The sequence below is a fragment of the Rhopilema esculentum genome, chromosome 10, assembly GCF_057945365.1.
Source record: "Rhopilema esculentum isolate cy_ngs chromosome 10, ASM5794536v1, whole genome shotgun sequence".
Taxonomy (NCBI): Eukaryota; Metazoa; Cnidaria; class Scyphozoa; order Rhizostomeae; family Rhizostomatidae; genus Rhopilema; species Rhopilema esculentum.
Window position 1 is genome coordinate 10,023,377 of NC_142824.1, and position 26,244 is coordinate 10,049,620.

General features: G+C 37.7%; 2 protein-coding genes across 2 annotated transcripts; both read left to right on the top strand.

The window, feature by feature from the left end:
- The first annotated feature begins 1,612 nt into the window (after positions 1-1,612).
- On the top strand, positions 1,613-12,398 carry LOC135689499 (uncharacterized). The gene is made up of 6 exons (XM_065206745.2): positions 1,613-2,895; positions 3,056-3,121; positions 6,878-7,018; positions 8,564-8,626; positions 9,112-9,505; positions 10,882-12,398. The coding sequence occupies exons 2-5, from the start codon at positions 3,070-3,072 to the stop codon at positions 9,492-9,494; spliced, it is 639 nt and encodes a 212-aa protein (XP_065062817.2). The 5' UTR covers positions 1,613-2,895; positions 3,056-3,069; the 3' UTR covers positions 9,495-9,505; positions 10,882-12,398.
- Positions 12,399-21,267: 8,869 nt separating this feature from the next.
- Positions 21,268-25,562, top strand: LOC135689490 (uncharacterized). Its single transcript, XM_065206733.2, has 6 exons — positions 21,268-21,349; positions 21,508-21,572; positions 21,742-21,951; positions 22,105-22,302; positions 23,752-24,136; positions 25,446-25,562. The coding sequence occupies exons 2-5, from the start codon at positions 21,521-21,523 to the stop codon at positions 24,123-24,125; spliced, it is 834 nt and encodes a 277-aa protein (XP_065062805.2). The 5' UTR covers positions 21,268-21,349; positions 21,508-21,520; the 3' UTR covers positions 24,126-24,136; positions 25,446-25,562.
- The last annotated feature ends 682 nt before the right edge of the window (positions 25,563-26,244 follow it).

The following is a 26,244-nucleotide window of genomic DNA, read 5'->3' on the forward strand; positions in this document are numbered from 1 at the left end:
GCCCCCACTACCAACTGCCCCTCCTTCAAGTTTGCTCTGGATCCGCCCCTGTGTCCAGGTCTAAGAAAATCTTACTCATTTAGGCCACCATGATATACCGTGCTTCATACGATCATACGAAGGGCGAAATCAAAGTGCCTCATACAGCCAATCCTTGTTGTTTGCCATTTCTTCCTCGCGAAATTTGGACTTTACCTTGTTACAAATAAAATCTATGCAGCTCAACTGAGGCAAGTTTTGCTGTCAATAATCATTGGTATCGCCCAAGCAAGCAGGAAATTCATATTCACATCGCCTCGCCATAATACTTGGACTGGCCTCTTTGCTTGCACTCTTGTCTCAGTGTCTCATAGCAGAATGAGAATGCACAGGGCAATTCTTGCAGTCCTGCTCTCAGAAATAGCAGGACCAAAGGTTTTCAAAACAATGCTCTTTTGCCTACGTAGTCCAATCACTCCTGCTTTTGAAATGTTATGATGATCATTTCGACAAGGTCCTGCTCCCGAGATTGAGCAGAACTGCACTCTGTTCTAGACTATTGTGAAATAGGACCAAATTTACAAAGCCCATTGTGAAGCAGGACCAAACATAGGGTATCATAGTTATGAGCAGGACCAAAATACAGGGTTGCCGTAGTAAAAAACAGGACCTTGAGATTAGCACAGGATGCCTGTATCACCTGGCAGTACTGGGGACTGTTATCAATTAAAATTTGATTAAAACTTCCTTTTTACAAAGAAGAAATTTTTTATTGTTAACAGTAAATGTTTACAGTTTCCTTGACCATTCAACTGCTTTTTATACTGTAATCATCGCTTGCTCCTGAAACGACTTAATAAAAGATGCGGCGTAATGTGAGATGCGTTGAAATGGTTTGAGTCTTATCTAAGTGATCGTTCACAAAAGGTTAAAGTGAAAAATAATACTTCAAAGAAATGACCCTGTCATGTGGTGTTCCTCAAGGTTCAGTATTAGGACCATTGCTGTTCCTGGTCTATACATTGCCACTAGGAGATATTATGCGAAAGAAAGGACTAGAATTTCACATATATGCTGATGACACTCAAATTTACATGTCATTTACACCAAGTGATGGAACATCCAGTATCAAGAATGGAGGCGTGTATCAAAGAAATCGAATCATTGATGCTGATAAACAGGCTTAATGGTGACAAGACTGAACTATTGGTTATTGGTACCCAGCAACAATGCAAGAAAATCCCAGACGTATCCCTCAATGTTGGTGGCAGTATCATTAAAGCCAATGAAAAAGCAAGGAATCTTGCCGTTGTTTTTTATAAAAATTTGACACTTAAATTACATGTGAACGAGTTGTGCAAATCTGCTAGATATCACTTACACAACATAAGCCTTGCTCGAAGATACCTCGGCTGCAGAGAAAGCTATACACGCATTTGTCTTATCAAGACTTGACTGCAACAATTCTCTCTTATATGGGTTACCATCATGTGAGTTACAAAAGCTACAGAGAGTCCAGAATGCTGCTGCCAGAATCTTAACAGGTGAACGAAGACGTTGTCACATAACACCAGTATTGAAGAGCCTTTATTGGTTGCCAATTACACGCAAGGTAGAGTACAAAATAATCATGTTAACCTCAAGTGTGTAAAAGATCTAGCGCTGAACTATCTTAAAGAATTATTAAAATTACGCAAGGCTTCTCGTTGGACTAGATCTGCTGGTGATGAACTATTATTTGATGTAGGAAAGACCATATTTGTTACGGCTGGTGATCGTGCTTTCAAAAATGTTGCCCCTTCCCTCTAGAACAGACTTCCCTACTCAGTTAGAGCTTGCAACACTTCAGAAACTTATTTGAAGACATTTATTTAGAAAGTATTTTATTGAATAAAGTGTTTTAACTTAGATTTTAATAAAAACATGGTAAATTTTTACCCTTTTTAACATACATTTTAAATTAGACTTAATATTTTCAATTGTAATGCGCCTATGAGCCCTGTGGATATATGGCGCAATATAAGTGTTTTTATTATTATTATTATTATTATTACATCCTTTTTAACTTTAGTTGTTTTATTTTATTTTTCTCAGTTTTTCCTTTTACCTTACGATTGTTATAGTTTTTTCTTGTAAAACCAGGCTAGCCAATTGCAAATTACCTTGTAATAGTGAGATTTGTAGTTGTAGTTTAAATTGAATTGAAAATGAAATGTTTCCATTATCATTATTAAATCTTTAATTGGAAGCAGGACCAGCAGGACCTTTGGCTTCGCCACTGCAAATGTTTACATTTCCAGGATATCATCTTATGGGAAACATAAATTTTGCAAAAAGATTATGGTGCTTTGAGATGAATAACAAAACAAAGCCAAAACATTTCTTTTTATATCTGAATAAAAATTTGTGTGTCGTGATTAACTCGATCAAATAACTTTTTTTCAAAGTTCTATAAGTGTCATCGAAGTTCGAGTTAAGCACGACATCTAAATTGACCCTAAAAAGCGCTACCAAAATTATTTTTTTATTGGCTTCAGACAAGTACAGTTTCTAGAAGCGTGAAAACCCCCACCCTGAACACATGTCAACATTGAATTTAGGGAAGGGGTAAAAATGCCAGTTTCGATTCGTTTCCCAAAGCAAATTTTATCAAAATCCTGTAATTTCAGCTTACAGGATTAAATAAACACAAATAAAAAACTCTATTGAAAAGACTCCTGTTCTAATAAGATGAGGAACATTTTGGCTCGAGGGAAGGAAGCTTTTGTTAGAATTCAAAACTTCTTCCTCCCTTCTTTTCATTCAATTTCAAATGCTGCCTTAATTAGAAAGATAATGAATCTATTCGTTTCCAAACTTTTAATAAATTGGTGCTGCAGGATTGGTTTTCTCACAGCATCTAGGGCGTCGTCTGAGGTAAGAGCAATGTTATTTTCTGACATTGATTGTTTGACCGCTTTAGACCGATTTCTGATGGTTAATCCATCAGACAAATATTGAATTTCTTTTCGATGATTTTTTCTGTGTTGCACTTTAATTATAATTCAATGATTGAAGATTCTTTGATTTCATTCAGGAAAGCTGAAAAAAATGAAGGTTTTTGCCGTACTTCTTCTTCTTGGGATCTTGGTCGGCGCGTTTGGTAAGCAATTTGCTGAATTATGTTTGTAATTCTTAATGACGTTACGAAGGAATAATCATTATCTAATTATACTTGTCTTGAACCTCTTGGATATTCTTGATGTTCTCTGCATCTGCAAATTTAAATTTTTAGGCTGCATTCACATTGCACGATCTTCTTTTTGCATGTGACGATTTCCGCAAAATTAATCGCGTGCCGTGTTCAGTCAGAATGCAAAAATTTTGACAGGCGGAAACCAACGAGATAACTTTTAAGTATACTCCAAATGAATATTAATTTTGATTTCAAAAACTGATCGAACGAGATATTTCTTTAGGGTCGATTGGCGATTTCCATTTTTCCTATTAGATGGATCCCAAATCTCCTGTTTTCTCAATGCCTTAATGGCCCTTAATAGATAGAACTTAGACTGTAAGAGCAGGGCCGCGGAGAACATTTATGGGCCCCGGGTCAGGACAAAAATTAAATTATAAAGCATGCCTAAGGCAGACGCGTGTAGATAGAGGGGGTCAGAGGGAGCAAAAACACCACTATAGAGCTGAACTGCTATTTTGTCGGAAAATTTCTGCTCTTTTCAAAAATTTAACATGGTTGTCTATGTTTATCTAAATGCTATGTTTTGATGGAAAAAATTTGAATCTAAATAAACATAAGAATATTCAATATATCAAAAGATCTTTTTTTCAGTTCTGATGTCGTTATGTTATGTTGAAATTTATGAGAAAATTATAGAAGCTTGTTAGATTTTTGTCGGAAAATCCATGTTTCTCACCCCTCCTGTGAATTAGAAAGAAATAGAAAATAACAGGTACAAGATATTACGTTTAAATGACTGAGAATAAAAAACAAGTGGGTTAGGCACAAGATTTAAGGATATCTAATGGAAGAGAAATAATTTATCACAAGTACATTTAATACTTTAGGCAACTGTTTATTCTGTTTCCTTTCATATCGCACTGGTTCATTCAACCTCGCACTTCTTAAATATTATCGAAATACAATGTATACATCAAATATCATACTTACCATACCTGATAACTGATATCTGATAACTGAAAATTTGAGCATAACTGACATCTTAGCACCATAATGCATGAAAATTAAATTTTCTTAGAAATTCTTAAAGGCTAGAAAATGAAAAACGTTCAATTCGTCGACTAAATTGGACCACAACAAACAAACTGTTGCAAATAGATGCGAATGCCATAGTGTAAATCTGTATGATGTACATATTGCCCTGTTTGTTACCCTGCAATCACATTTTTGGTAACATTCAGAAGCTTTTGAACTAGCCAAGAAAGATGAGAAATTCTTAACAAAATTACATTTAAGACTGAGGCAGGCAACGACTTCGTGGACCTTTGTCATTATTGTCTCTAAAATTATGTTATGTTAATGTTGATGGGGAGGCTGGATTATTACTTAGAAATTTTTTTCAAATGAGTTATTTTTTATGGGCCCCTAAAACAAAGGGTCCCCCAGGTCAGTGACCCCCCTGACCCCCCCTCTCCTCAGCACTGTGTAAGAGCGGAATATCCAAGCAATTTCCATAACATGTGGCCCACCCGTGCTTTTGTAGTATGACTCTATATCACGCGACATTATGCTAACCTCGCTTTCACTTATATATAACCTTATATATAAGCCATTCTGTTTCTATGTGATAAGTTTGTTTTCATTTGATCAGACATCCTTTGTCGAAAACGAAAGGCATTTGAAAAGCCTTTGTGGCATTTAAAAGGTACAAATGGGGGAAGAAGTTTTGAAATCTTTTGTAGAGAGCAAGAGAAAAGAGAGAGAAAGAAACAACCTTTTTAGAAACGGCGGAACATCGTGTGTGCAGTTTGCTTGACAACCAATCAGATTGGCGAAGTTATCATAATAACTCAGCAATTTTTGCAATTTGGGTATACGCTTCCTATTTACCATGACTCAATGCCTTTCAGGGGCGGATTCAGGGTGTCGCACAGGTCGCACGGAAGACCATCAGATTTTCAGAATTTAGTTTTAGTCTTCAGTCATTGAAATAAGGCAATCATGTTTACCATAATCTTTTTTTTTTCTCCCTACAGATAATACATTTACCTCTCTTTACACAATAAACACAGGACCGAACTTGGTCAATCTCACACACAATGCTGCGATTCAATTCAATATAAAAGAAATTCAAAGACTATAAAAGACCGTAAACAGTATGATTTTTAGGCATGTCGCCCGTGCCGCATAAATATGCAGGGCTCTTTGTTATGCAAATATTTTACCAAATCTCACCAATCAAAATTCAAGTTTTCACATATTTGTGCGGCACGAAAAGTCTGTAAACACTATGTTAGATTACTGTGCCGTGCCGCACAACTGCTGGCAAGGGAAGAAAGTTGATAAGGTTGGAAGTTGTAAAAGAGAAGAATCCCAATTTTCTTTATCTATACGGAAGAGGTGCATAGGTAGTGTACACTTCTGAATCTCAAGATATTTTTTTTCAACTGCGTGTTGGATTTGCTAGAAAATTTGGAAAACCTTTTCAAGGGAAAAATGTTCGACTAAAAAATTTGAACATTCCAGGGGCCCAGTCCCGCTGCCATTCTCAAAACTTTACTGCAAGTCCTGCATACCTCGTTGGTGAGGCAACTCCGCGGGGGGTGTGTCTGTTTCGATGTGATAAGTTTGTTTTCATGTGATCAGGCATTCTTTGTCGAAAACGAAAGGCATTTGAAAAGCCTTTGTGGCATTTGAAAGGTACAAATGGGGGAAGTAGTTTTGAAATCTTTTGTAGAGAGAGCAAAAGAAAAGAGAGAGAAAGAAAGAACCTTTTTAGAAACGGCGGAACAAAGAGCACTTATAACATCGTGTGTGCAGTTTGCTTGACAGCCAATCAGATTAGCGAAGCTATCATAATGACTCAGCAATTTTTGCAATTTGGGTATACGCTTCCTTTTTACCATGACTCGATGCCTTTAAGGCGTTTCATCGATCAAAGTGTATCAGTCTTGTTTAGCGGAACAAATCGCTGTAAGAAAATATTCTAGACCAAAAATTATGATGCAATTCTTGAAAAAAGGTGAAATTATTCCTTTTATTTATAGTGGTTGAAATGATTAGCATTGTGAACTTTAGGGTTCTTGCTTTTAAAATTAGGCCTAGTTGCTCTGGTTCCGGGGGGCTGGGTCTTCATCATGGCTCCGCCCTTGACCACGTGAGAGGCCCCCTAGACCGCCTGCTGGTTAGCATTAATGTGCAACCGTCAACTTTTATTCTGTATCTGCCCCTGATGCCTTTAAGAATGATTAGTCAGTTTATATTCTCGCTACGAGTAGCACGATATTTCTAATTTGCTCTTCGCTTTAAAGACTACTCGAAGTAATAGGTGCAGCTATACCTATTATACTTTGACATGGGTTGTCAGTATAAACATGAAGTTCGAAATTTTATCGCGTTCTCGCAAGATTGAGTAAGCCGGTTAAAAAATTTCTTGAAAAGCATCGTTAATACTTGCACGAATAGCCCCCTAGAATTAGAAGGGAAACACTCCATTTCACAATCTACATCATCATTCAAGCAGAGTAGCCCCCATACAATTAGGTAAACTGGTGAAAAGAACGCCATAATGACAGCCCTAACTGGGTCTTAAGGTCTGGTTTTTCCAGGATGCCGTTTCAAGCTAATCTTTTTTGAAAAGCAAGGCAAGATCTCTCAAGACTTCTACTGAGTTTCTTTTTCGCCTTGATTGTGAAATGTGAATTATTCTCTGTTTTTCAGCTGACCCAGTAAAACTGGATGACAACTCCGCAGGGACATTAGACCTTTTAGACGAAAAAGTAGATGTACCCGACGAGGATGAGACGGTTGATGAGGAACCCGCGAGAGCAGAGGACACTGAGACCAAAGATGGCACAGAAGGTGATTTTTCATTTCGTTTTATCATATTTATACACAGAAACCCTATCAGCTACTAGGTTAAAAAAGAAAAAGTAAAGATTAATTTACATATAATGCTGGTCTTCCTGGGGATCGTGCTTCGGGAAAGGATGCTAATTTTGCAGGAATTCCTTTCATTTCTTTTTGAACGTGGTAATCATGGAGCTCATTCTTATCTGTAATGGAATTTCGTTCCACGTCTGTGCACCACAATAGAAAAACTCCTTCTGGAGAATTCTAGGTTTTTTCCTTGGGGTGTCTAGGTGTAGGCAATTTCTTGTTGAATAGTTAGATATTTGGGATCTTGTGACTTGATCCAGTTTCGATTGCGGGAGTATGTTCTTTAGTTTCCACAGGGACGAGAGTGCATTTTTTATTTTACCTTTAAGGTTTTTATATTGCTCGTTCCGTGTCAGGTTTTCGTCGACCGTAATTCCTAGGTATTTTACCTTTTGAGCTCGTTTGATTGGCTCTCCATTTACATTTACTTTTAGTGAGCCAAGGATATGGTTGGCTTGTCGTTTACCACCAATAACCATATATTCTGTTTTTTTCAGTATTAAAACTAAGCTTATTCTGACGTAACCATTCTGCAAGATTGTCGATCTCAGCTTTTAGATCATTACAGAGACCGTAGATATCTTCAGCAGAACCGGTGACACTGGTATCGTCCGCATACATGTTTGAGCTGCACTCTTGAGGCACTGCTCGAAATCATTGACATACGGGATGAAGAGGAACGGCCCCAAGCCCGATCCCTGGGGGATACCGCAGTGAACAGTTTTTAAGCTTGATCTATGGCCATTTATTTGACAGTATTGTCTTCTGCCGGTTAAATACTATGTAAACCACCGAAGAGATGTCCCTTCCACTCCGTATTTGGTTAGTTTCGATAGAAGAATCCCGTGGTTCACCGTATCAAACGTTTTTTTAAGGTCGAGAAATACGCTTATATTAATTCTATGTTTGTCAATATTAGAAAACCATGAATCCGTTATGTTTAATAGCGAGGTCAGGGTGCTATGCATCTTTAAGAATGCATGTTGACTTTCAGCAAATTTCTTTTGCTCTTTCATGTAAGTCGAGACTTGGTCGTGTCCAAATATTTCCAGTAACCTCGAGAATACAGATAGCACGGATATAGGCCTATAATTACCCATTTCACTTTTAGAACCAGACTTGAAAAATAGCGGTTACCCTTGCTATTTTCCATGTGTCTGGAAAAAAAACCGTTTTTGAATAAAGAGTTGAATAAAGCAGCTTGGGGGGGGGGGGGGGGTCGAGGGGCTCAAATTTTCCTACTGACACAGGCTAATTCTAATTTTGTATGAGAGACTAAACTTTGATAGTTTATTACCAACAGAACCTTATAAACTGTCTCGTAAAAATTCCGTTTTTGAATGAAGAGTTGAATATAGCAGCTAGTGGCTTGCATAAAATTTCTGCTGCGTCTTTCACAAACTGTACTGAGGTCTTATCAAAACCCGCAGATTTATTGCATTTCAATCTTTTGATTTCAATTTACAGAAGAAGACCCCAAGGAAGCCGAGTCTGACAATGTCGAAGAAACAGAGCTAGCTGACAAACAAGGTGAGAATATTGCCCTTATACGGGAAACAAAGAAAGCCAAATCATGCTGGCCGCCTTTTCCACACACACATCTTTTTTTCATAAGAACAATTTTATAAGACGCGAGCGCGCAAGCCCCAAACTTGGTCAAAAGTTAAAAACAAATTTAGAACAAGCTGAGGCTGAGCTTTTGCAAAATGCAATTTTGAACAACGTTTTTTCTCAAAATCGAAGACTTTTAGCGATGTGTGGGTGCTTTTTCGGTGAATATTCAAACCTGTCACTTCGTTGGCAAATAAGAACTGAACACTTCCCTAAAGCAAAAAAGCTAGCACTCGCACTGCTTACACTTCTTAGATTAAGAAAAAATAAAGAACAATCCAGCCTCAGATTTTCGAAAAAGTTAAGAACAGTCAACCTGAATTTAAATTTACTGGTTCTTATAAAAAGAAAGAGTGTAAATGGATAGCAATGGTCACTAAATTTCCTTTATGGTTGTTTTTCAGAGGATTCACGTCGTAACAGGCTAAGATTGTGTTCCGTGGAGTGTTCACATAGCTGCACATATTACAAATGGTTCTTTTGGAACAAAGGCTGCTCGTGTTATCGCTGTCCAGCTGGTTATTACAGAAAGTGTGGAAAAAAGGTCAGAAGGTGCGATGGAAGATTCTGTTACTACCGGTCACCTTGTTTCTGCGAACTTGTACCACGTCAAGGATTTTGCAACCGATTTCCTTTTTACGCCTGTAGAGTTCTCAAAGATTGCGTGAATGGCAAATGTTCTACTCTCCGAAAATGTTATTGCGATTGTCGCAAAGGCACCGTACGCTGGTGCTTTTCCAGTTCCAGATGGTGCCTCTGTAGACGACCCAGACGGCGGTGGGGTTGATCAATTTACAGGTATGCAGTGAATACTCTTTCAATGTGTTCTAAAAGGATTTACTGAATTACAATCAAGGTAATAAAGCATTATCTTCCTACACGAAAATAGCTCTTATCTCAATAGGGTTGTTGCTGCAAGTAAATAATACTTTGTCCTGGAGCAATTATTTCCTGCTCTTGCCAATAGTATATGCTACTCACAGTAGGCGTGACTATGGTTTAGATTAATTATGTTTGCTATTTGTCACGTTTAAAGTGTCCTTGCCTGCTTGCTGTATGATATTACACTTTTTGCTTGCATTCCTTATTAAATTGAAAGAATGTAGGAGGACATTGTTTTTTTATTCTGATTTTCAAGATAGATTCAACTTTAATTTGATTTGTCAGAGGAGTAAACAGATAAGTAAGGTTGGGAAGTCTTAACATGAAATTTTATGGAAAATTAATTAAAACAGGAGACTTAGGGGGTAACTCATTAAAATATTTAAACAAGGAACACGAATAGACCTGGGCTGCAAATGTTTTGAAGCAACTTTCAATTAACGGAAGACTAGCTCCCCTACGAAGCCCGCTACGCGGGCTTGCCAGTGACCCTACGGTAGTGTACATAGATTAGCCACGGAAAAGACAAGAATTTTTATAAAACACCCTGTGAATGATAGTAAAATTAGCCTCGGTAAAGACAAGAATTATTTCCAAGCCCTCAATGAGTATGCAGATTAGCCTCGGAAAAGACAAGAGGTGTATCAACCTCGATTTGAAAAAAATTGATTCCGCACAGGTCACGTGATAAAAAATTACTCGCACTCCTGTGACTATCGCTAGGAAGGGGGTCGCCTGAAATAGAGCAGGGGTAGAGGCTCCCCCCTTCCTAGCGATAGTCACAGGAGTGATATTCACAGAGGGTTTTATAAAAATTCTTGTCTTTTCCGTGGCTAATCTATGTACACTACCGTAAGGTCACTGGCAAGCCCGCGTAGCGGGCTTCGTAGGGTAGCTAGTTTTATTTCTAATTGGTAAAGATGGATATGACATACTAAGACTCTCTCAAGCAGTGAGTTTGACTTTTTCTAAGCGATACGTTTAACAAAAAGCAACCTTTCCCTTAACAGAGTGCAAATGTATATATGAAATGATTTACACAGATTCTGCAATGTCAGTTGCATTGAACTGCCGACTTGCACGTTGTGAGCAAATATGATGGAAGTTTATAGAACGTTTTTTTATATTCAGTGATCTCCTAATTTAAGTCGTTTAATTAACTAAATTAACTCTTCCTCGATTTTAAATGCAACGGATCATTCTGTTAACGCACGGTTGACGAAATGAACATAGCACCATTATTTCAGGACGAAATTCATACCTTCACTAACACTTTCTTTTCTTCTTCTTAGTTTCTGGCACCAGATGCTTGCATTGATGTAGCGATCAGGAGTTTGCGGAACACTTTTTGTAGCTTTATTTACGCATCGTTTTACTCTTTATGTTCGAACAAAGTGAATGAACAGTAATTTGACGCCTATTTCTATTGTTGCATATCTTCATTAGGAAACTTAGCCCTGCCTCAATAGCTACCTGATTAATGTTGGCGGGTTCTTAAATCATTCAGGGGTCGGGGATGTGATGGTGAGCAAATTTCTTCAAACTTTTAGCCAGGAAATTTCTTCATACTTTTAGCTATATCACCCGGACGAGTTAAAGCTCTCACTGCCCTGAAAATTGCAATTCATTGTGTAACACAGTGCCCTGACGTCAGTTTTAACACCATTTGTTTCAATTTTCCTCGAAGTGGTGATAAATGAATTTCAGTTGTTATATAGAATGACGGTTTCGTGTATGGATAACGTTGCCACATGGTGCGAAGTATTATGGTGTACAGGGGCGTAACTTGGCCAATAGTTTTGGGGGGGGGGGTGAAAAGGGTTTCTGCCCTGCAAAAATGAGTGGTGCCCTGCAGACCTCGTAGCAACGGTTTGTCTATAGTTTACTAGTGAAAGCTTTACCAGTGTACACTGGTCTTTACCAAGGACAAACTTCTAAGCAATAAAAACAAACTTGAAACTTCATTGCCTATGAAATTTTATTTCTCTACGTGAGCGTAAATTGTTTTTTTTATATTCACTTCATCTAATGTTGGTTTGCAAAATTAAGCTAATAAACAGCTAATTGGGGGGGGGGGTACATGATGTAGACAGCGCAACGAAATTTAGCCCAGTGGGGCTAAGAGTCGAGTTTAGTGAGGTAGGAGGACCCACCATGGTTGGGTCCGACGTGAAGAAATTTTTTGAAATTATATGTTGTAAAAGGGCTAAAAAGCATCTTTCAGACAAAAATTTACCAAATTACTATTGTGCTTAAAGAAGTGATTGTTTATTGAAAATATTATTGTTTATTGGGAAAAATAGGGAGGGGGATGTCATGCTAAAACTCTAGTGTTAGATGTTGGGGAAGGAAAGAAACGGCAACCTTTCGTTTCAGATTGCACGTAGTTGTGAATGTGTAACAATGCTTTGTGCTTTGCCTTGCAACACATATCATGCTTCGCAGCGACCGCACCGCCACGCCTTGTTTGTGTTGCTCAGCATTTTAATTCAATGAAAGTTTATTTCGAATCTCATTTTGCTTGTTTTCTACGTTCACGATTTTTTAATTAACTCAGTAACACATTTGTATTTTCTCCGCATTATATCTTTTAATCCTATTAACCTTGCAGATTTTAAATAGACCTTCACGTATCATTTATTTGTCCCTTGAGCTATGCTATTATATTGCACAACTATGTATTTATATTTTTACACAATTAGTTCAGTTCGTTTTATGAGAGCGCTTGTGAAAGGTTTTTCAGTTAGTCTAAAATTACGATTTACTTGTAAAAGCATTTCGTCGATATACATCTTGTTGTTCTGAGAAATTTGTCGATGTTCTTTCGTTTGAATCTGAAAATAAGTCCTTAGACCGCTGAACATATTACAAATGACAGAAGAAGATGTTGTTTTGATTGGGAGAATTTTTTTTCCTGAACAGAAATGTGCAGTTTCTTGTTTCAAGAAGGCCATGTTTACACATCCAAAATTAAAACATTGCAATGATACAGAAAATGATTTACTGAATTAATGCAAATAAAAGAAAAATAATGAAAATATACGTGAAAAAGTTAGCAAATAGATGAAACAAAATCGGTATATTAACGATTTATTATGTTTTTTAGTTCATGCACTGTTAAAAAGTAATAGAAAAAATGATAAAAAAATTCCTATCTTGACCAAAGTGAGGGACTTCAGCCCCTTATTCCCCCCAATGACGCCGTGCTTGTCATGAAAATAATTTACAACTTGAATTAATTTGCATGACTCAACCTTGCCCTCATAAACATATGCATCAATTATTGCATCCATTGGCTATGACTTTCGGTAAGAAATGCTTTCGCTTTGCAAATAACGGAGCTTTTCCTTACATACCTGTTCCGTTCTCTAAAATACAATGTCAGGAAGGGAGGTTCATAACAAATATGATATTTCCATTTCAAAATTCCTAAACGGCTCTTTATGAACTTCAGAGGTGGCATTTCTGCGTGGCAATAAAGCTCTTCTTGGCGCCCTGCGAAATCTTCGATTGCCCTGCGAAATCGACTATTTTTTGGCTTGGGGGGGTGTCACACCCCCCCCCCACACCCCCCCGGTAGTTTCGCCCCTGATGGTGTACGAACGTGTACGGAGAGGTCAAATTCTTACTGAGAAAAACATGGACGGGTATCCACTCGTTTTTTATAAGAAACTCTCTATAAGAAACGATTAATAGGCATTGTAACCCAAAGTTTCCCAAAGAATTAAGTGAACTGGAGAAGTTGACGTCGACCTATGTTTTTTATAAAAATGTTTGTAATTCAGTTACGGTCGTTTATAAGCTTTAGCAAACCCTGTATTTGAAAGTTATATCCTCCCTCCATTACAATATGTTCTTACAATCTTATAGTGCAGTTGTTGAAGTGATGAACAAGGAACAAAATGGTAGAAAAGCAAAAAGTACATCATTTTAAGTAGAATTCTTCCCTCTAGAACATATCAAAAATCGCCTAAAATCCAACTTTGGGAGAAAATTTTCTAGAACTTTTTAAAAACATGAGCTTTTTGACCATATGCACAATTACATCTGCCGAGAGATTCTGCAAAATATGAATAGCTTGCAACAATTCAAGGCGTAAATTCTGAATTTGGAAGCTAAACAGGTATTCGAGTCGACAATTGAGAGAGAAAATTGAGTATTAGGGCCCGCACCTCCGGGGGGGGGGGGGAGGCGGAGAGGCCATGGCCCCCTACTTTTTGGTAAGCAAAAATATTTCCATAGAGTTCCTGTTTTGAAGCCCTAAATTCAAATTCAATGTATAAAACTTGGCCCCTCCACTTAAAATTCGTGGCGTGGACCCTGAGTATATGTTGAACAGTAGCAAAATAATCAAGTCTTGTTGCTAACCCGCTAAAATTTTTGAAAATTCTTGATTATAAATGAGAGTACAAATTTTTCAACAATTTTGGTATTTGGTACCTCTGGTATTTGGAATTTATGCCCAGCATGAAACATGAAAAGCAGTTGTCATGATATATGATTATATATTGCGTCTGCTGCTACAAGATCAATGCTGCCGTGAAGGCGAGGTTATACATTTGCAGTCCACGAATGATGCAATGCTGCACCCTTCAAAAACTTGTCTTGCATTGGTATCGTTGTGAGTCACAACGCCGAAGCTAGCGGTCATGCTGGTCATGCTGAGCATGACTGAAAAATTTCAGAGCTAAAGACATTCATTATAACGATTTAAACCTTTCTTTATTGAAAAAGTACTTTCAAAACCCCTTTCGTCCAGTTTATTCTTATTATTCTACTGCCCTTCCCATAGAGATGGCCCTTCCCCACCTTGGTCCCTTGTGGTTAGTCATCCTATCTCTATGGGAGAGCATGACCTGCCATAGGGTTTCTTTACGCAGAGAGCCCAACGGCTCTTGTGAATCGGCTGAGTTTCAATGACTTTTCAGTTGGTATCCCTGTGTTAAGTCATGCTCATTTGGAATAGCATGACCTCGTCATTATAATCATAAACCTAGCACTGATTTGATTGGCTGAAATTTATCTTGCGAATGCTATTTTGGCCCGTTTTGGACCCCAAGTCATGCTCATTTTTTTCAGCATGACCGACCTAAATCTCCCATACATGAAGTACCTAGGGTGTAGGGTCTACTTGTGAACTGAGAGACATTGCTGCAAGGGAGTGGGAAAGTTCAATCGAAGCAGTGGCGTAGCGTCTATGTATGCTACGCTTGCGGCGCAAGCGTAAAAATTTATAGACAAATTCTAAAATTCTTGCAACACTTTCAATGCATAACAATTTCCGCAATAAACGGCTTCTCTTTCTTGTCATGAGCAGCATGCAGTGAACTCTAGCGCCAACAGGCCAATTGGCCCCAATTGGCTATTTTTCCAAGTAAACAGATCGCTAAAAATTATGAAATTCGAAAAATCTGAAAAACTGAAGCCCCTCCACATCACTCTTTTTGCCTGTCCAAAATAAGAGAAACATGTGATGCTCCAGTGCAGCTTCAGTGCAACTCGAAAGAAGCTTCTGAGAGAAGTGAGAATTTTCCGGACTGGAGCTTGCGGTCGGCCTGAGCGCAAGCCTTCCCAAATATTTGATAATCCACAACATTTTTCTACCTATAAGCTGCTTTTTGCGAATACTCTTTGCGTGATACATCATTTCAAATCCAATTATTTTCCTTTCTTTACTTTGTGACTGTCAGGGACGAAAATAAGTTGCTCTTTTTGGAGGGGCGTGGAAGGATGAAAATTCCAACTTTAAGTGAGAAATTTTTCATGCGACCAGTAAATCTACTGTACCCACCAAATTGATATTTGTAAATAGCCCGAACACCATAGCTCTATTTTCTTTATAATTACCAAAACCTTACACAACAATTAGCCTAAAGCATAAAAGCCTAAATCTCTAAATTTTGATTACCATGAAACAAAAATTTAAACTTACTGTAAGAAGTGAAGCAACATTCAAGCAAAACCAGTATTAGATATACTTAATGATTAGTAGTATTTTTTCAGATCAATTGATCAATTTTATCTAAATTGATCAATTGATCAATTGATGCAGATCTATTTATCTAAAATACCTACATTTTTTCGCGATATAGAAGCACCCAGAATTTGAGCCTTTTATTTTCGTTCTTGATCGAAGAAAACTACTAATATTTTTAGAGGACCAAATGCCTTTTCGTTCTTTACAATTGAAATGATGATTTGAGAGCAAACTTGTGCATATGCCTGATTCGAAAGATGAAACATTCTTTTTTGATCAAATGCTTCTACTGCAGATTTGCAATGTGTTCTTGCTTCACAGCAGTTTTGTCATAGGAATTTATGATAAGGAGTCAAGGACGTTAACAAATAACAGGGGGATTTTAGCATAAATTCGTTTTTTATAAGAAGCGTTGAGAATTTTTAGTACTGAAAGATTCTTAATCTTTTATTGAATTAACTACTCGTAGTTTCTTAAAAAACTCCCACTCTAATATTTTCTGATCAATGCGGGTATTATTATTCCAAACTGTAAAGTTTCAAGTTTCTTATCCGGAAATTCACCTTGCCTGTTCGTAATTTGATTCAACTCCCGTCAGAAAGAAAGCAAACGGGGCAATTGTGCAATTTGGATCCAGTGGAGACGGGATTCACAATAGAAAACGATTATTGGATGGGTCAGCTTCAGCCTGTGAATTTTGATGTTTAGAATTTTTACATTTGAAATAAAAAAACTTCTTAAAATATAAAATTCACAAGTTTGGACTTAAGAAAAAAATTCCAAGTCAACCGTTAAGTTTTCCAACTGTAACTGGATTTTCCAAACTTTGGGGGGGCGTTACGCCCCCCACGCCCCCCTATTATTTACGTGCCTGGTGACTGTTGAAAAGAGAAAAAGTTTCGTCAAAGTGGGGTCAGAGTCTATTTGTCATGATCCGCATTCCGTAATTCAAGTCAAAAGGCTTGCCAGTATAGTCAGAATTTACGGACCAGGGCATGCGGTAGACCTGAGCGCAAGCCTTGCTAAATACATGATGATTTGCCGGGACTAACTTTCTGAAACTTTACACATGGAAGCATCTTCAATTCTAACAACTCTCACAGCTCACTATTTTCATCTTAGTTAACTATGAGAGTAAAAAATGAGCAGAAACTGTTGCTCCTGTTCGCTCAGGCTCTGCAGTGTGTTAACAATTTCGCAATGTGGAGAGCTCCTTCTTGCGGGAATCCCCAGCTTCATTATAGCATAAAAAATTCTTACATTAGGTGGGCATTAGGTGATGCCTTTTCTTGAGGAATATGAATAAGAATAAAATCTTTTGCAAAGCAGTTTTAGCACTAGGAGTTATTCTGAAAAGTCTTGCTAAACAATTGAGCTTTTTTCAAAAACTTTCGCATGGATGATGATTTTTCCCTTGGCCCCTCTTCACTTTCCAACCTCTGTCGGAGCCTCTGATGCTAAGAATAGACACCTTGATTGATTAGAATTAGAGTACAAATAATTTGTTACTTTGAAAATCAAAATTTGCTATCACGATTATCATTAATTACCGCTTGTATTTTTTAGAAACTGAAATTACCATTACATTTATTCAACATAGCCGTATATTTTATGTTACCGCATGCCTAAGTTCTGCGCTCACGCTACGCCACTGAATCGAAGCTATTTGCGAAAGATATATTGTTTCTTAACTACTACAGGGATCACTTGCGTGTGCCTGAGCAAAGTAATTGTAAACCAAAATTGTAATTGAAAACCAAAGGCCGACCCTTATCGATGAAGAATCCTACCATTGCGTTGCTGATCATACCATAACTTGTTGCTGATGGACGAACTTGTGCCCTGAAACTTGCCTGTGTATTTAGTATTTCACCAAAACCTCTTGCTCATGGAATTATACTCTTGAAAATTTCTTGTTCTGTCAAAATCACACAATAACCTGTTGCTGATGGATGGGATTTTTCAATAAAAATTGCCTGTCGTCAATTATGGTTTATTCAACATTGCAACTTTACTTGTTGCTGAGAGGAACAAACTTGTACTTTGAAAACTTGCCTGTTGGCTGTTTATTCAATATTTCACCAAAACCTGTTGTTGATAGAAAGAATTGTGCTCTTAAAAATGTCTTGTTTAGTCAATGTTACAACACAACTTGTTGTGTATAAATGAAATTCAAATTGCATCCGGCAATTTGCCTGTTACTTGATATTACATGATAACTTGTTTGCTGATAAATCAAATGGTACCCTAAAATTTGCCTGCATTCAATATTACACCAACTCATTTACTGACAAATGAAATTGTGCCCTTAAATTTGCTTGTTTATTCAATATTACTCTATAATATTTGTTAATACATGTAATTGTACCCTGTAATTTGCCTGTTATTTAATATTACACCATGGCTTGTTGCTGATAATGAAATTGTACTCTGGAATTTGCCTGTTATTGGAAATTTGACCATAATTTACTGATTGATAGAATTTACAAATGATTTTTAATCACATTATATATGTAGCTTCCACACAGCCAACCTTCTCATTGCAGTTTGATTTCTCCAGGCTTTCTGTTGCCAGGAAAACTATGGGGTTTCTTAAGCATGAAATACCAAAGTTATAGGAAAGCCCTTGATGTTGGGCTTGGACTTTTCTTGTTGATGTTTATGGCATGTTATAACTTCAACAGGGATCAAAACTTTTTGTATATGCTAAACACACCAACCTTGATACATTTGTTTTAGATATGTAAAAATTCAGCTTATAAAATTGAGGCTAAATATAAAATTCTGAACCAAAAAACAAACATCCCAACATTCTCTGTACCATAAACAAGGAAAGGCCTACCTATCACTGAGGGCTTATCTTGCCTAATTCATCTAAATTCAGAAACATCATCAAAAATATCAATAATTAATAGTAAGAGAATAGATATTTCTTAGCCATTGCTGACTTGAATAAGCTGATTTATCAAAAGTTTAGATTTTGTAAAAATATTTGTAGATATAATGTTCTCTCATATGCAATGTTCTTTTCAAGTGTGATCAGTAGCGTTTGTTAGGGAGTTTCAACTGCACAATTTTTCAAAAACATGATCCCAAAGATATGTCCAAAAACACAAGATTGGAGAATGAGGTGGAAAGAGCATTTAGATGTTGAAGTCTTTGACAGAATTGATTGTGATCTAAACAAGAGCTATTTGATTCAATATAGTAAAATGGGCGTTACCCCCCTTTTCCAAGCATCTATAGGGTGTGGTTGTGGGTAGAGGGTACTGACCTTGGAGCTAAGTCATCACGACTCCTCAATTTTCAGCGAAGGCCCAACGCCCTTGCTCTTAAATTGAAGGCTAAAATGGGCTTTATCAAGATACTGCTTTGTAGCATGGTTAAAATGTTCATCTTTTCTAACACCTTTTTGCGAATCTTTGGCCTGGGGTTCTGTTTATACAAAATAGGTATGAAAGCAGTGTTACGCGGCAAATAAAAGTGAGTCAACTTATGAGCCCTCCTCCCCGCCCCCTTTTGAAAATATTCTATTCAAAATGTTGCTCGTTAACTTTCCAACCTTTACAGTACCAGTTTACAAGCTTTGTTAAGACAGAAACGTCGATAACATTACTAAAGTCAATCTTTGTAGCAACACCACATTCAATACCCAGCAAAGCCAAGTCATTCAGCTAGCCATCATTCCTTGTCATTTTGACGGACCCACTTTGCTAGCCTGTGTTCAAGACCGTCGAAAAGACGCTTTAAACATACAAAAAAGCAGAATTAGTTTCAAACACATTAATATCTAACTTCAAGCACCTTGGCACCTTTACGGGAGAATCATCTTTGGCCTTACCTGGAATAATGCATCATTGTTATATAGTCATTTGTAGCAGCATTACCACAAAGGAAGCAATATTTTTTCCACCTGAGCTCAGTAAACTTGATTGCAGTCTTTTAGAACAAGGTGTTGCAATAACAACTTAACTTTTACAAGGTACCTTTCTTACGTTAAAAAAATCTCGACGACAGTTTCGATGAACTAAAACGTTACCAATTGGAGTTTTTTTAACTCTCTCTGTTGAATAATTGTTTAAATCAAGTCTTTCGTGTCTTACACTGTGCTTTATAATGTTCGAGGCACCTTTTCAGAATGCTGAAAATATTTATATGATTCTTATTGTGCAGGTTCGTAGGCTTGTCTAGAATGACAAAAATTGTAAAATGAACACTTGGTGAAGAAAACTGCCAACATTTCTGTTATAAGTTGTAAATGACCTTATACATGCAAAAGTGTTTTGTTCCAAATTTTTTATTGAATCAAATTGAAGTGGTGCTTTTCTAAAGAATCTTTGGGTTTCAAAATATTTTATACTTTTTTTAATACGAATATTGAGGCTCGAGAATAATTTTGAAATAATGCCAGACTCAAGCTTCATTAAGTTTTGAATTTTCACTTTCATGCTACATACATGTTTTAAAATACACTTATCCGCTCTGTGAAAAATTAAGTCTACAGTGTAACTCAGTGATTATATTTTGTATTTCAAAACCCAATTATTGTTTTTGTCGTTTATTGTTTACATTTATGATGAATATTTACTTGCGTAATTTTTACGTGAATTTTTACTTTTTACAGCAACGCTTCTTACTTGCATCCCTTTTGTAAAAATAGTTCAATTGTTCTTTACATTCTGAACAATATGAACCAGAACATTCGACCGGTTCGCATGCTAAATTTGCCTTGGTACGTTTTTGCATAACCAAAATTGCCATGCATTTGTGTACCTGGACCGTTTTGCATAAGGTTACCGAAACGCATATGACACTGGCATGGAGACATGGTAAATACTGGTTTTCCGCTGGGGTTTGTCTGTTTCCATGTGATAAGCTTGTTTTCATGTGATCAGACATTCTTTGTCGAAAGCGAAAGGCATTTGAAAAGCCTTTGTGGCATTTGAAAGGTACAAATGGGGGAAGAAGTTTTGAAATCTTTTGTAGAGAGCAAGAGAAAAGAGAGAGAAAGAAACAACCTTTTTAGAAACGGCGGAACAAAGAGCACTTACAACATCGTGTGTGCAGTTTGCTTGACAGCCAATCAGATTAGCGAACCTATCATAATGACTCAGCAATTTTTGCAATTCGGGTATACGCTTCCTTTTTACCATGACTCGATGCCTTTAACTCGATCAAATAATTATGTTTTTTTTAAGTTCTATAAGCGTCAACGAAGTTCTAGATAAGCACAACATTAAAATTGACCCTAAAAAGCGCTACCAAAAGTATTTTTTATTAGCTTCAGACAAGTACAGTTTCTAGAAGCGTGAAACCCCCACCCTAAACACATGTCATCATTGATTTTGGGAAAGGGGTAAAAATGCCAGTTTCGATTCGTCTACAAAAACAAATTTTATCAAAATCCGGTAATTTCAGTAGAAAAAAATAAACTACTTGATTGAAAAGACTCCTGTTCTGATAAGATGACGCTGATTTTGGCTCGGAGGCAGGAAGCTTTTGTAAGAATTCAAAACTTCTTCCTCCATCAAGATTCTTTTCTCGCTCCGTTGAACTCGATATTAAAATATTCTTTTGTCAATTTTACTTGCCCTACCAAACAGTGATTGTGATTTCTCCTCGCCCTCGCATCCCCTATTCAAATAACGCAGTTAGGGAATTATTTTCATTCAATTTCAAATATTGCCTTAATTAGGGAGATAATGAATCTATTCGTTTCCAAACTTCCAATAAATTGGGGCTGCACGATTGGTTTTCTCACAGCATCTAGGGCTTCGTCTGAGGTAAGAGCAATGTTTTTTCTGACATTAAATGTTTGACCGCTTTAGACCGATTCCTGATGGTTAATCCATCAGACAAATATTGAATTTCTTTTCGATGATTTTTTGTGTGTTGCACTTTAATTCCAATCCATGATTGAAGATTCTTTGATTTCATTCAGGAAAGCTGAAAAAATGAAGATTTTTGCCGTACTTCTTCTTCTTGGGATCTTGGTCGGCGCGTTTGGTAAGCAATTTGCTGAATAATGTCTGATATTCTAGATGATATCTGCAAATTTAAATTTCTAGGTATCCACGAACTTCATAGACAGTTTCTGGGAAAACATCGTTTGTAATCGTTTCAAGCTGGTCTTTCATAAAGTAAGGCAAGATGTGAATTATTCTCTGTTTTGCAGCTGACCCGGTACACCCGGATGAGGACGCCGCAGAGGGTGTAGACCTGTTAGCCGAAGAAGGAGATTCGCCCGATGAGGATGAGGCGGTTGGCGAGGACCCCATAAGTGAAGAGGACACTGAGACCGAAGATGAAGAAGGTGATACAGAAGAAGACCCCAAGTCTTTTGAGTCTGACGTTGTCGAAGATTCAGAGCTAGCTGACGAACAAGGTGAGACTATTGCCCCTTAGCGAGAAAAACATGCAAAGCAAAACCATGGTAGCCGCTATTTCCACACGTACATCTGCCTTTACAAACAAATCCCAGTGTTACATGGATAGCAAAGGCCGTATTTTTTAAATTTCCATTATGGTTGTTTTTCAGAGGACCCACGTAAACGACTAATATTATGTTCCGTGCGCCGTTCACATGTTTGCTACTATTACCGCAGATGGTTCCGTCCGATCACGAAATGCTCGTGTTCTCGCTGCCCACGTCATTATTCTAGAGAGTGTGGAAAAAAGGTCCAAAAGTGCCGTAGAAGACGATCCTGTTTCTACACGTCACGTTGTTCCTGCAAAGGTGAGACTATTGCCCTTATACGGGAAACAAAGAAAGCCAAGCTCGAGTTGATAGAATTATTAGACTAAAATACAATCTTTTGATAAACGCACTAAGGCCTGGTTCAAACGTCGCGCTTCTCATGTGCCGAACCTAACTCGAGAATTAAGTACATGAGGGGCGCGACGTCTGAATCAATTTGGTACGGCACATTTAGTTAGTAGCGGCAGACTAGTTTGGATCGGCAGAGCTTGCCGAGCTGCACGGCTCCAGCACGGCACGGTTTCAAGCGTCGAACTTGTCATGTACCGAACTCAATGCTTAATTATATTTAATTTATTTTCCTTCCCAAAATTCATTTCTTTCTTGGAGGGCGCATGCGTTTCAAACAAATATTTGAGATTGCGCGCTTTAACCAAGATACTTCATGTAACAATCCTGAAAGCCATTTGGCGCGACATGATTAAGTTCGACGTTCTTGCGGGTAATTTTCTTGCAATCGTTTAAAACATTTTGTTATTTTTAAGGCATGCTCTTATTACGTTTGATTAATTACAGTCTTTATGAGGCCCCATAGACCTCGGCGTATTCTTTTAAAATTAAGCAACAAAAGGATCTGTCGGATAATTCTTTTCTTTACATCTTTTCCTTAATCATTTTATTTGCTTAAAAATGTATTTTTGAAAAAAGTGGGGGGGGGGGCTGGGGGGCTGAAGACACAAGCTCTCCACCTGGTGCCACCTATGTTTCATCGGTTGATCTCGAACGGAAAAAGTTCTTGACAAATCATAGAAAATGTACTGCGCTTCTTTAGGCATTCCTGATAAATATTATTTAAAAAATTATATTTCGTATCCCGTTTTTTTAGAAGCAATTTGATGGAATGATTATCACACTATCCCCATTACGACGAATGTAATTGAAAATAATTGCATTTTCATACAAAACTTTGTATTTTCTGTATTGCGTCGCCTCTCATTATTTTTAGGACTGCTTTTTAACAAACAACTTTTTTCTTTTGAACTTATACCTTTCCGAGCTACAGTTCACAAGGTCATTTGAGTCAAAACTTAAATTTTCACAAATGTTACAAATTTTCTCTGATTAAGCTAGCTTCCTACCAACAGTTTTAAATTTTCCGACTGTCCTCAAATTTTCCGACTAGATGAAAGATTGGGGGGTGTCACACCCCCCACACCCCCAGTATTTACGTGGCTGTCGGTGAATATTCAAACCTGTCACTTCGTTGGCAAATAAGAACTGAACACTTCCCTAGATCAAAAAAGCTAGCACTCGCACTGCTTACACTTCTTAGATTAAGAAAAAATAAAGAACAATCCAGCCTCAGATTTTCGAAAAAATTAAGAGCAGTCAACCTGAATTTAAATTTACTGGTTCTTATAAAAAGAAAGAGTGTACATAGATAGCAATGGTCACTTTTTTTAAATTTCCTTTATGGTTGTTTTTCAGAGATTAAACGTCGTAGAAGAGAGTGTTCCGTGCACCGTTCACATAGCTGCACATATTACAAATGGTTCTTTTGGAACAAAGGCTGCTCGTGTTATCGCTGCCCAGCTGGTTATTACAGAAAGTGTGGTAAAAAGGTCAGAAGGTGCGATGGAAGATTCTGTTACTACCGGTCACCTTGTTCCTGTAAACTTGTACCACGTAAACGAAATTGCCACCGTTTTCTTTTTCACGCCTGTAGTTATTTCAAAGATTGCGTGAATGGCAAATGTTCTACTCTCCGAAAATGTTATTGCGATTGTCGCAAAGGCACCGTACACACGTGCTTTCGCCACGGATGGTGCGCCTGTAGACGACCCAGACGGCGGTGGGGTTGATCAATTTACAGGTATGCAGTGAATACCCTTTCAATGTGTTATGCTTTTTTATTTCTAATTGGTAAAGATGGATATGACATACTAAGACCCCGTTTACACTAGAGTGTTTTATCCGGATAAATTTTCATCCGGATAAAAATTTATGCGGATAGGCTCTCCGTCTACACGAGCGAATTTTATCCGTGTAGATATTTATCCGCTTTGCCGTACAAATATTTATCCTGCTACGAAAGCGAATAAATTTTTGTCCGGATTGAAAATTATCCGGCAAAGGGGAGTCTAAATAGTTTTATCCGGATAAAATTTTATACGCAGACACAGTGAGGCTATTCTGTTTCATATTGAGACCATTTAAAAAAATTGGCGCGCTTTTGTTAATATTTCATGTCATTTTCGCTGTTTCCTGAACTATCATGGATGAAAGTTCACTTCAAAACATCACACTATCTCTGTTTGCATTTTTAAGCTCTGTAGCGCTGCAGCAAGGCTAAACGCTCTGCTAGCTGTTCTATCTGAGAGATCCTATAGAGCTAGCCAACGCAACTTGGAATCAATAGTTGACGATAGCAATTCACGGCTACAAAGAATAAGCCGTATTCTGAAAGCTTCAAGAAGAAATCGACGACCACGCCGATTCTGGGAAAGACCTTGGAGCAGCAAAGCAGTTTCCTAATCTGTCCATGTGAAGTTCTTATCAGTCTTCTTGCTACTTCCCGTCGATGTATTCTCCGATTTCTTTGGCATTGTCGACTTTATGACAGAAATATGAACGTGTTCACTCTGACATCAATGAAAATTATTTTCGCGCGTTCTTAAATCAAGGGTTGTGCGCATGCCCAATTAAAAAGCTCACCATTTAGTTTCACCGTGTAAACGGAGGGGCTAAGCGAATAAAATTTTATCCGGTACAACGTAAACGGATAAAAATTTATCCGGATAAAACACTCTAGTGTAAACGGGGTCTAAGTCTCTCTCAAGCAGTGAGTTTGACTTTTTCTAAGCGATACGTTTAACAAAAAGCAACCTTTCCCTTAACAGAGTGCAAATGTATATATGAAATGATTTACACAGATTCTGCAATGTCAGTTGCATTGAACTGACGACTTGCACGTTGTGAGCAAATATGATGGAAGTTTATAGAACGTTTTTTTATATTCAGTGATCTCCTAAATTAAGTCGTTTAATTAACTAAATTAACTCTTCCTCGATTTTAAATGCAACGGATCATTCTGTTAACGCACGGTTGACGAAATGAACATAGCACCATTATTTCAGGAAGAAATTCATACCTTCACTAACACTTTCTTTTCTTCTTCTTAGTTTCTGGCACCAGATGCTTGCATTGATGTAGCGATCAGGAGTTTGCTGAACACTTTTTGTAGCTTTATTTACGCATCGTTTTACTCTTTATATTCGAACAAAGTGAATGAACAGTAATTTGACGCCTATTTCTATTGTTGCATATCTTCATTAGGAAACTTAGCCCTGCCTCAGTAGCTACCTGATTAATGTTGGCGGGTTCTTAAATCATTCAGGGGTCGGGGATGTGATGGTGAGCAAATTTCTTCAAACTTTTAATCAGGAAATTTCTTCATACTTTCCTACTCTGTCCAGCAGATTCCAGAACAAGTTGCAAGGCTTAGTTAAGATTTTTGGTAGTGGAGAAGCATTGGAAAAATGCCTTCCAAGGTCACAATCACAACAGCTGAACGAGAATAAGACTTTAGGCGGTGGCTGGGAGGAACATTTAACTGCCAATATTACATAGCAGGTGCTCCACTCCTTTCCCCCTCCACCCCTCTTGTTTGCAATAACAGGTCAAAACTTTGCAATAATTATAGCTTTATGGGCAGTGGCGGACTGACCCCTTTAAAATCTGACAAAAAGGGCCCATCTTTGCAGAAAAAGGGCCCCATCTTATCAGAAAAAGGGCCCCATCTTTGCAGAAAAAGGGCCCCATCTTTGCAGAAAAAGGGCCCCATCTTTGCAGGAAAAGGGCCCCATCTTTGCAGAAAAAGGGCCCCATCTTTGCAGAAAAAGAACCCCATCTTTGCAGAAAAAAGGGCCCCCTTTTAGGAATGCAGGGCCTTAAGATGTCCCATTACGAATAATAAATATC

Excerpts from the sequence above, each read along its gene's own strand:
- LOC135689499 (XM_065206745.2), top strand. The coding sequence starts at position 3,070 with ATGAAGGTTTTTGCCGTACTTCTTCTTCTTGGGATCTTGGTCGGCGCG. Across the intron at positions 7,019-8,563 it reads GACCAAAGATGGCACAGAAG|AAGAAGACCCCAAGGAAGCC; the intron begins GTGATTTTTCAT and ends TTCAATTTACAG. Across the intron at positions 8,627-9,111 it reads AGAGCTAGCTGACAAACAAG|AGGATTCACGTCGTAACAGG; the intron begins GTGAGAATATTG and ends GTTGTTTTTCAG.
- LOC135689490 (XM_065206733.2), top strand. The coding sequence starts at position 21,521 with ATGAAGATTTTTGCCGTACTTCTTCTTCTTGGGATCTTGGTCGGCGCG. Across the intron at positions 21,573-21,741 it reads GATCTTGGTCGGCGCGTTTG|CTGACCCGGTACACCCGGAT; the intron begins GTAAGCAATTTG and ends TCTGTTTTGCAG. Across the intron at positions 22,303-23,751 it reads GTCACGTTGTTCCTGCAAAG|AGATTAAACGTCGTAGAAGA; the intron begins GTGAGACTATTG and ends GTTGTTTTTCAG.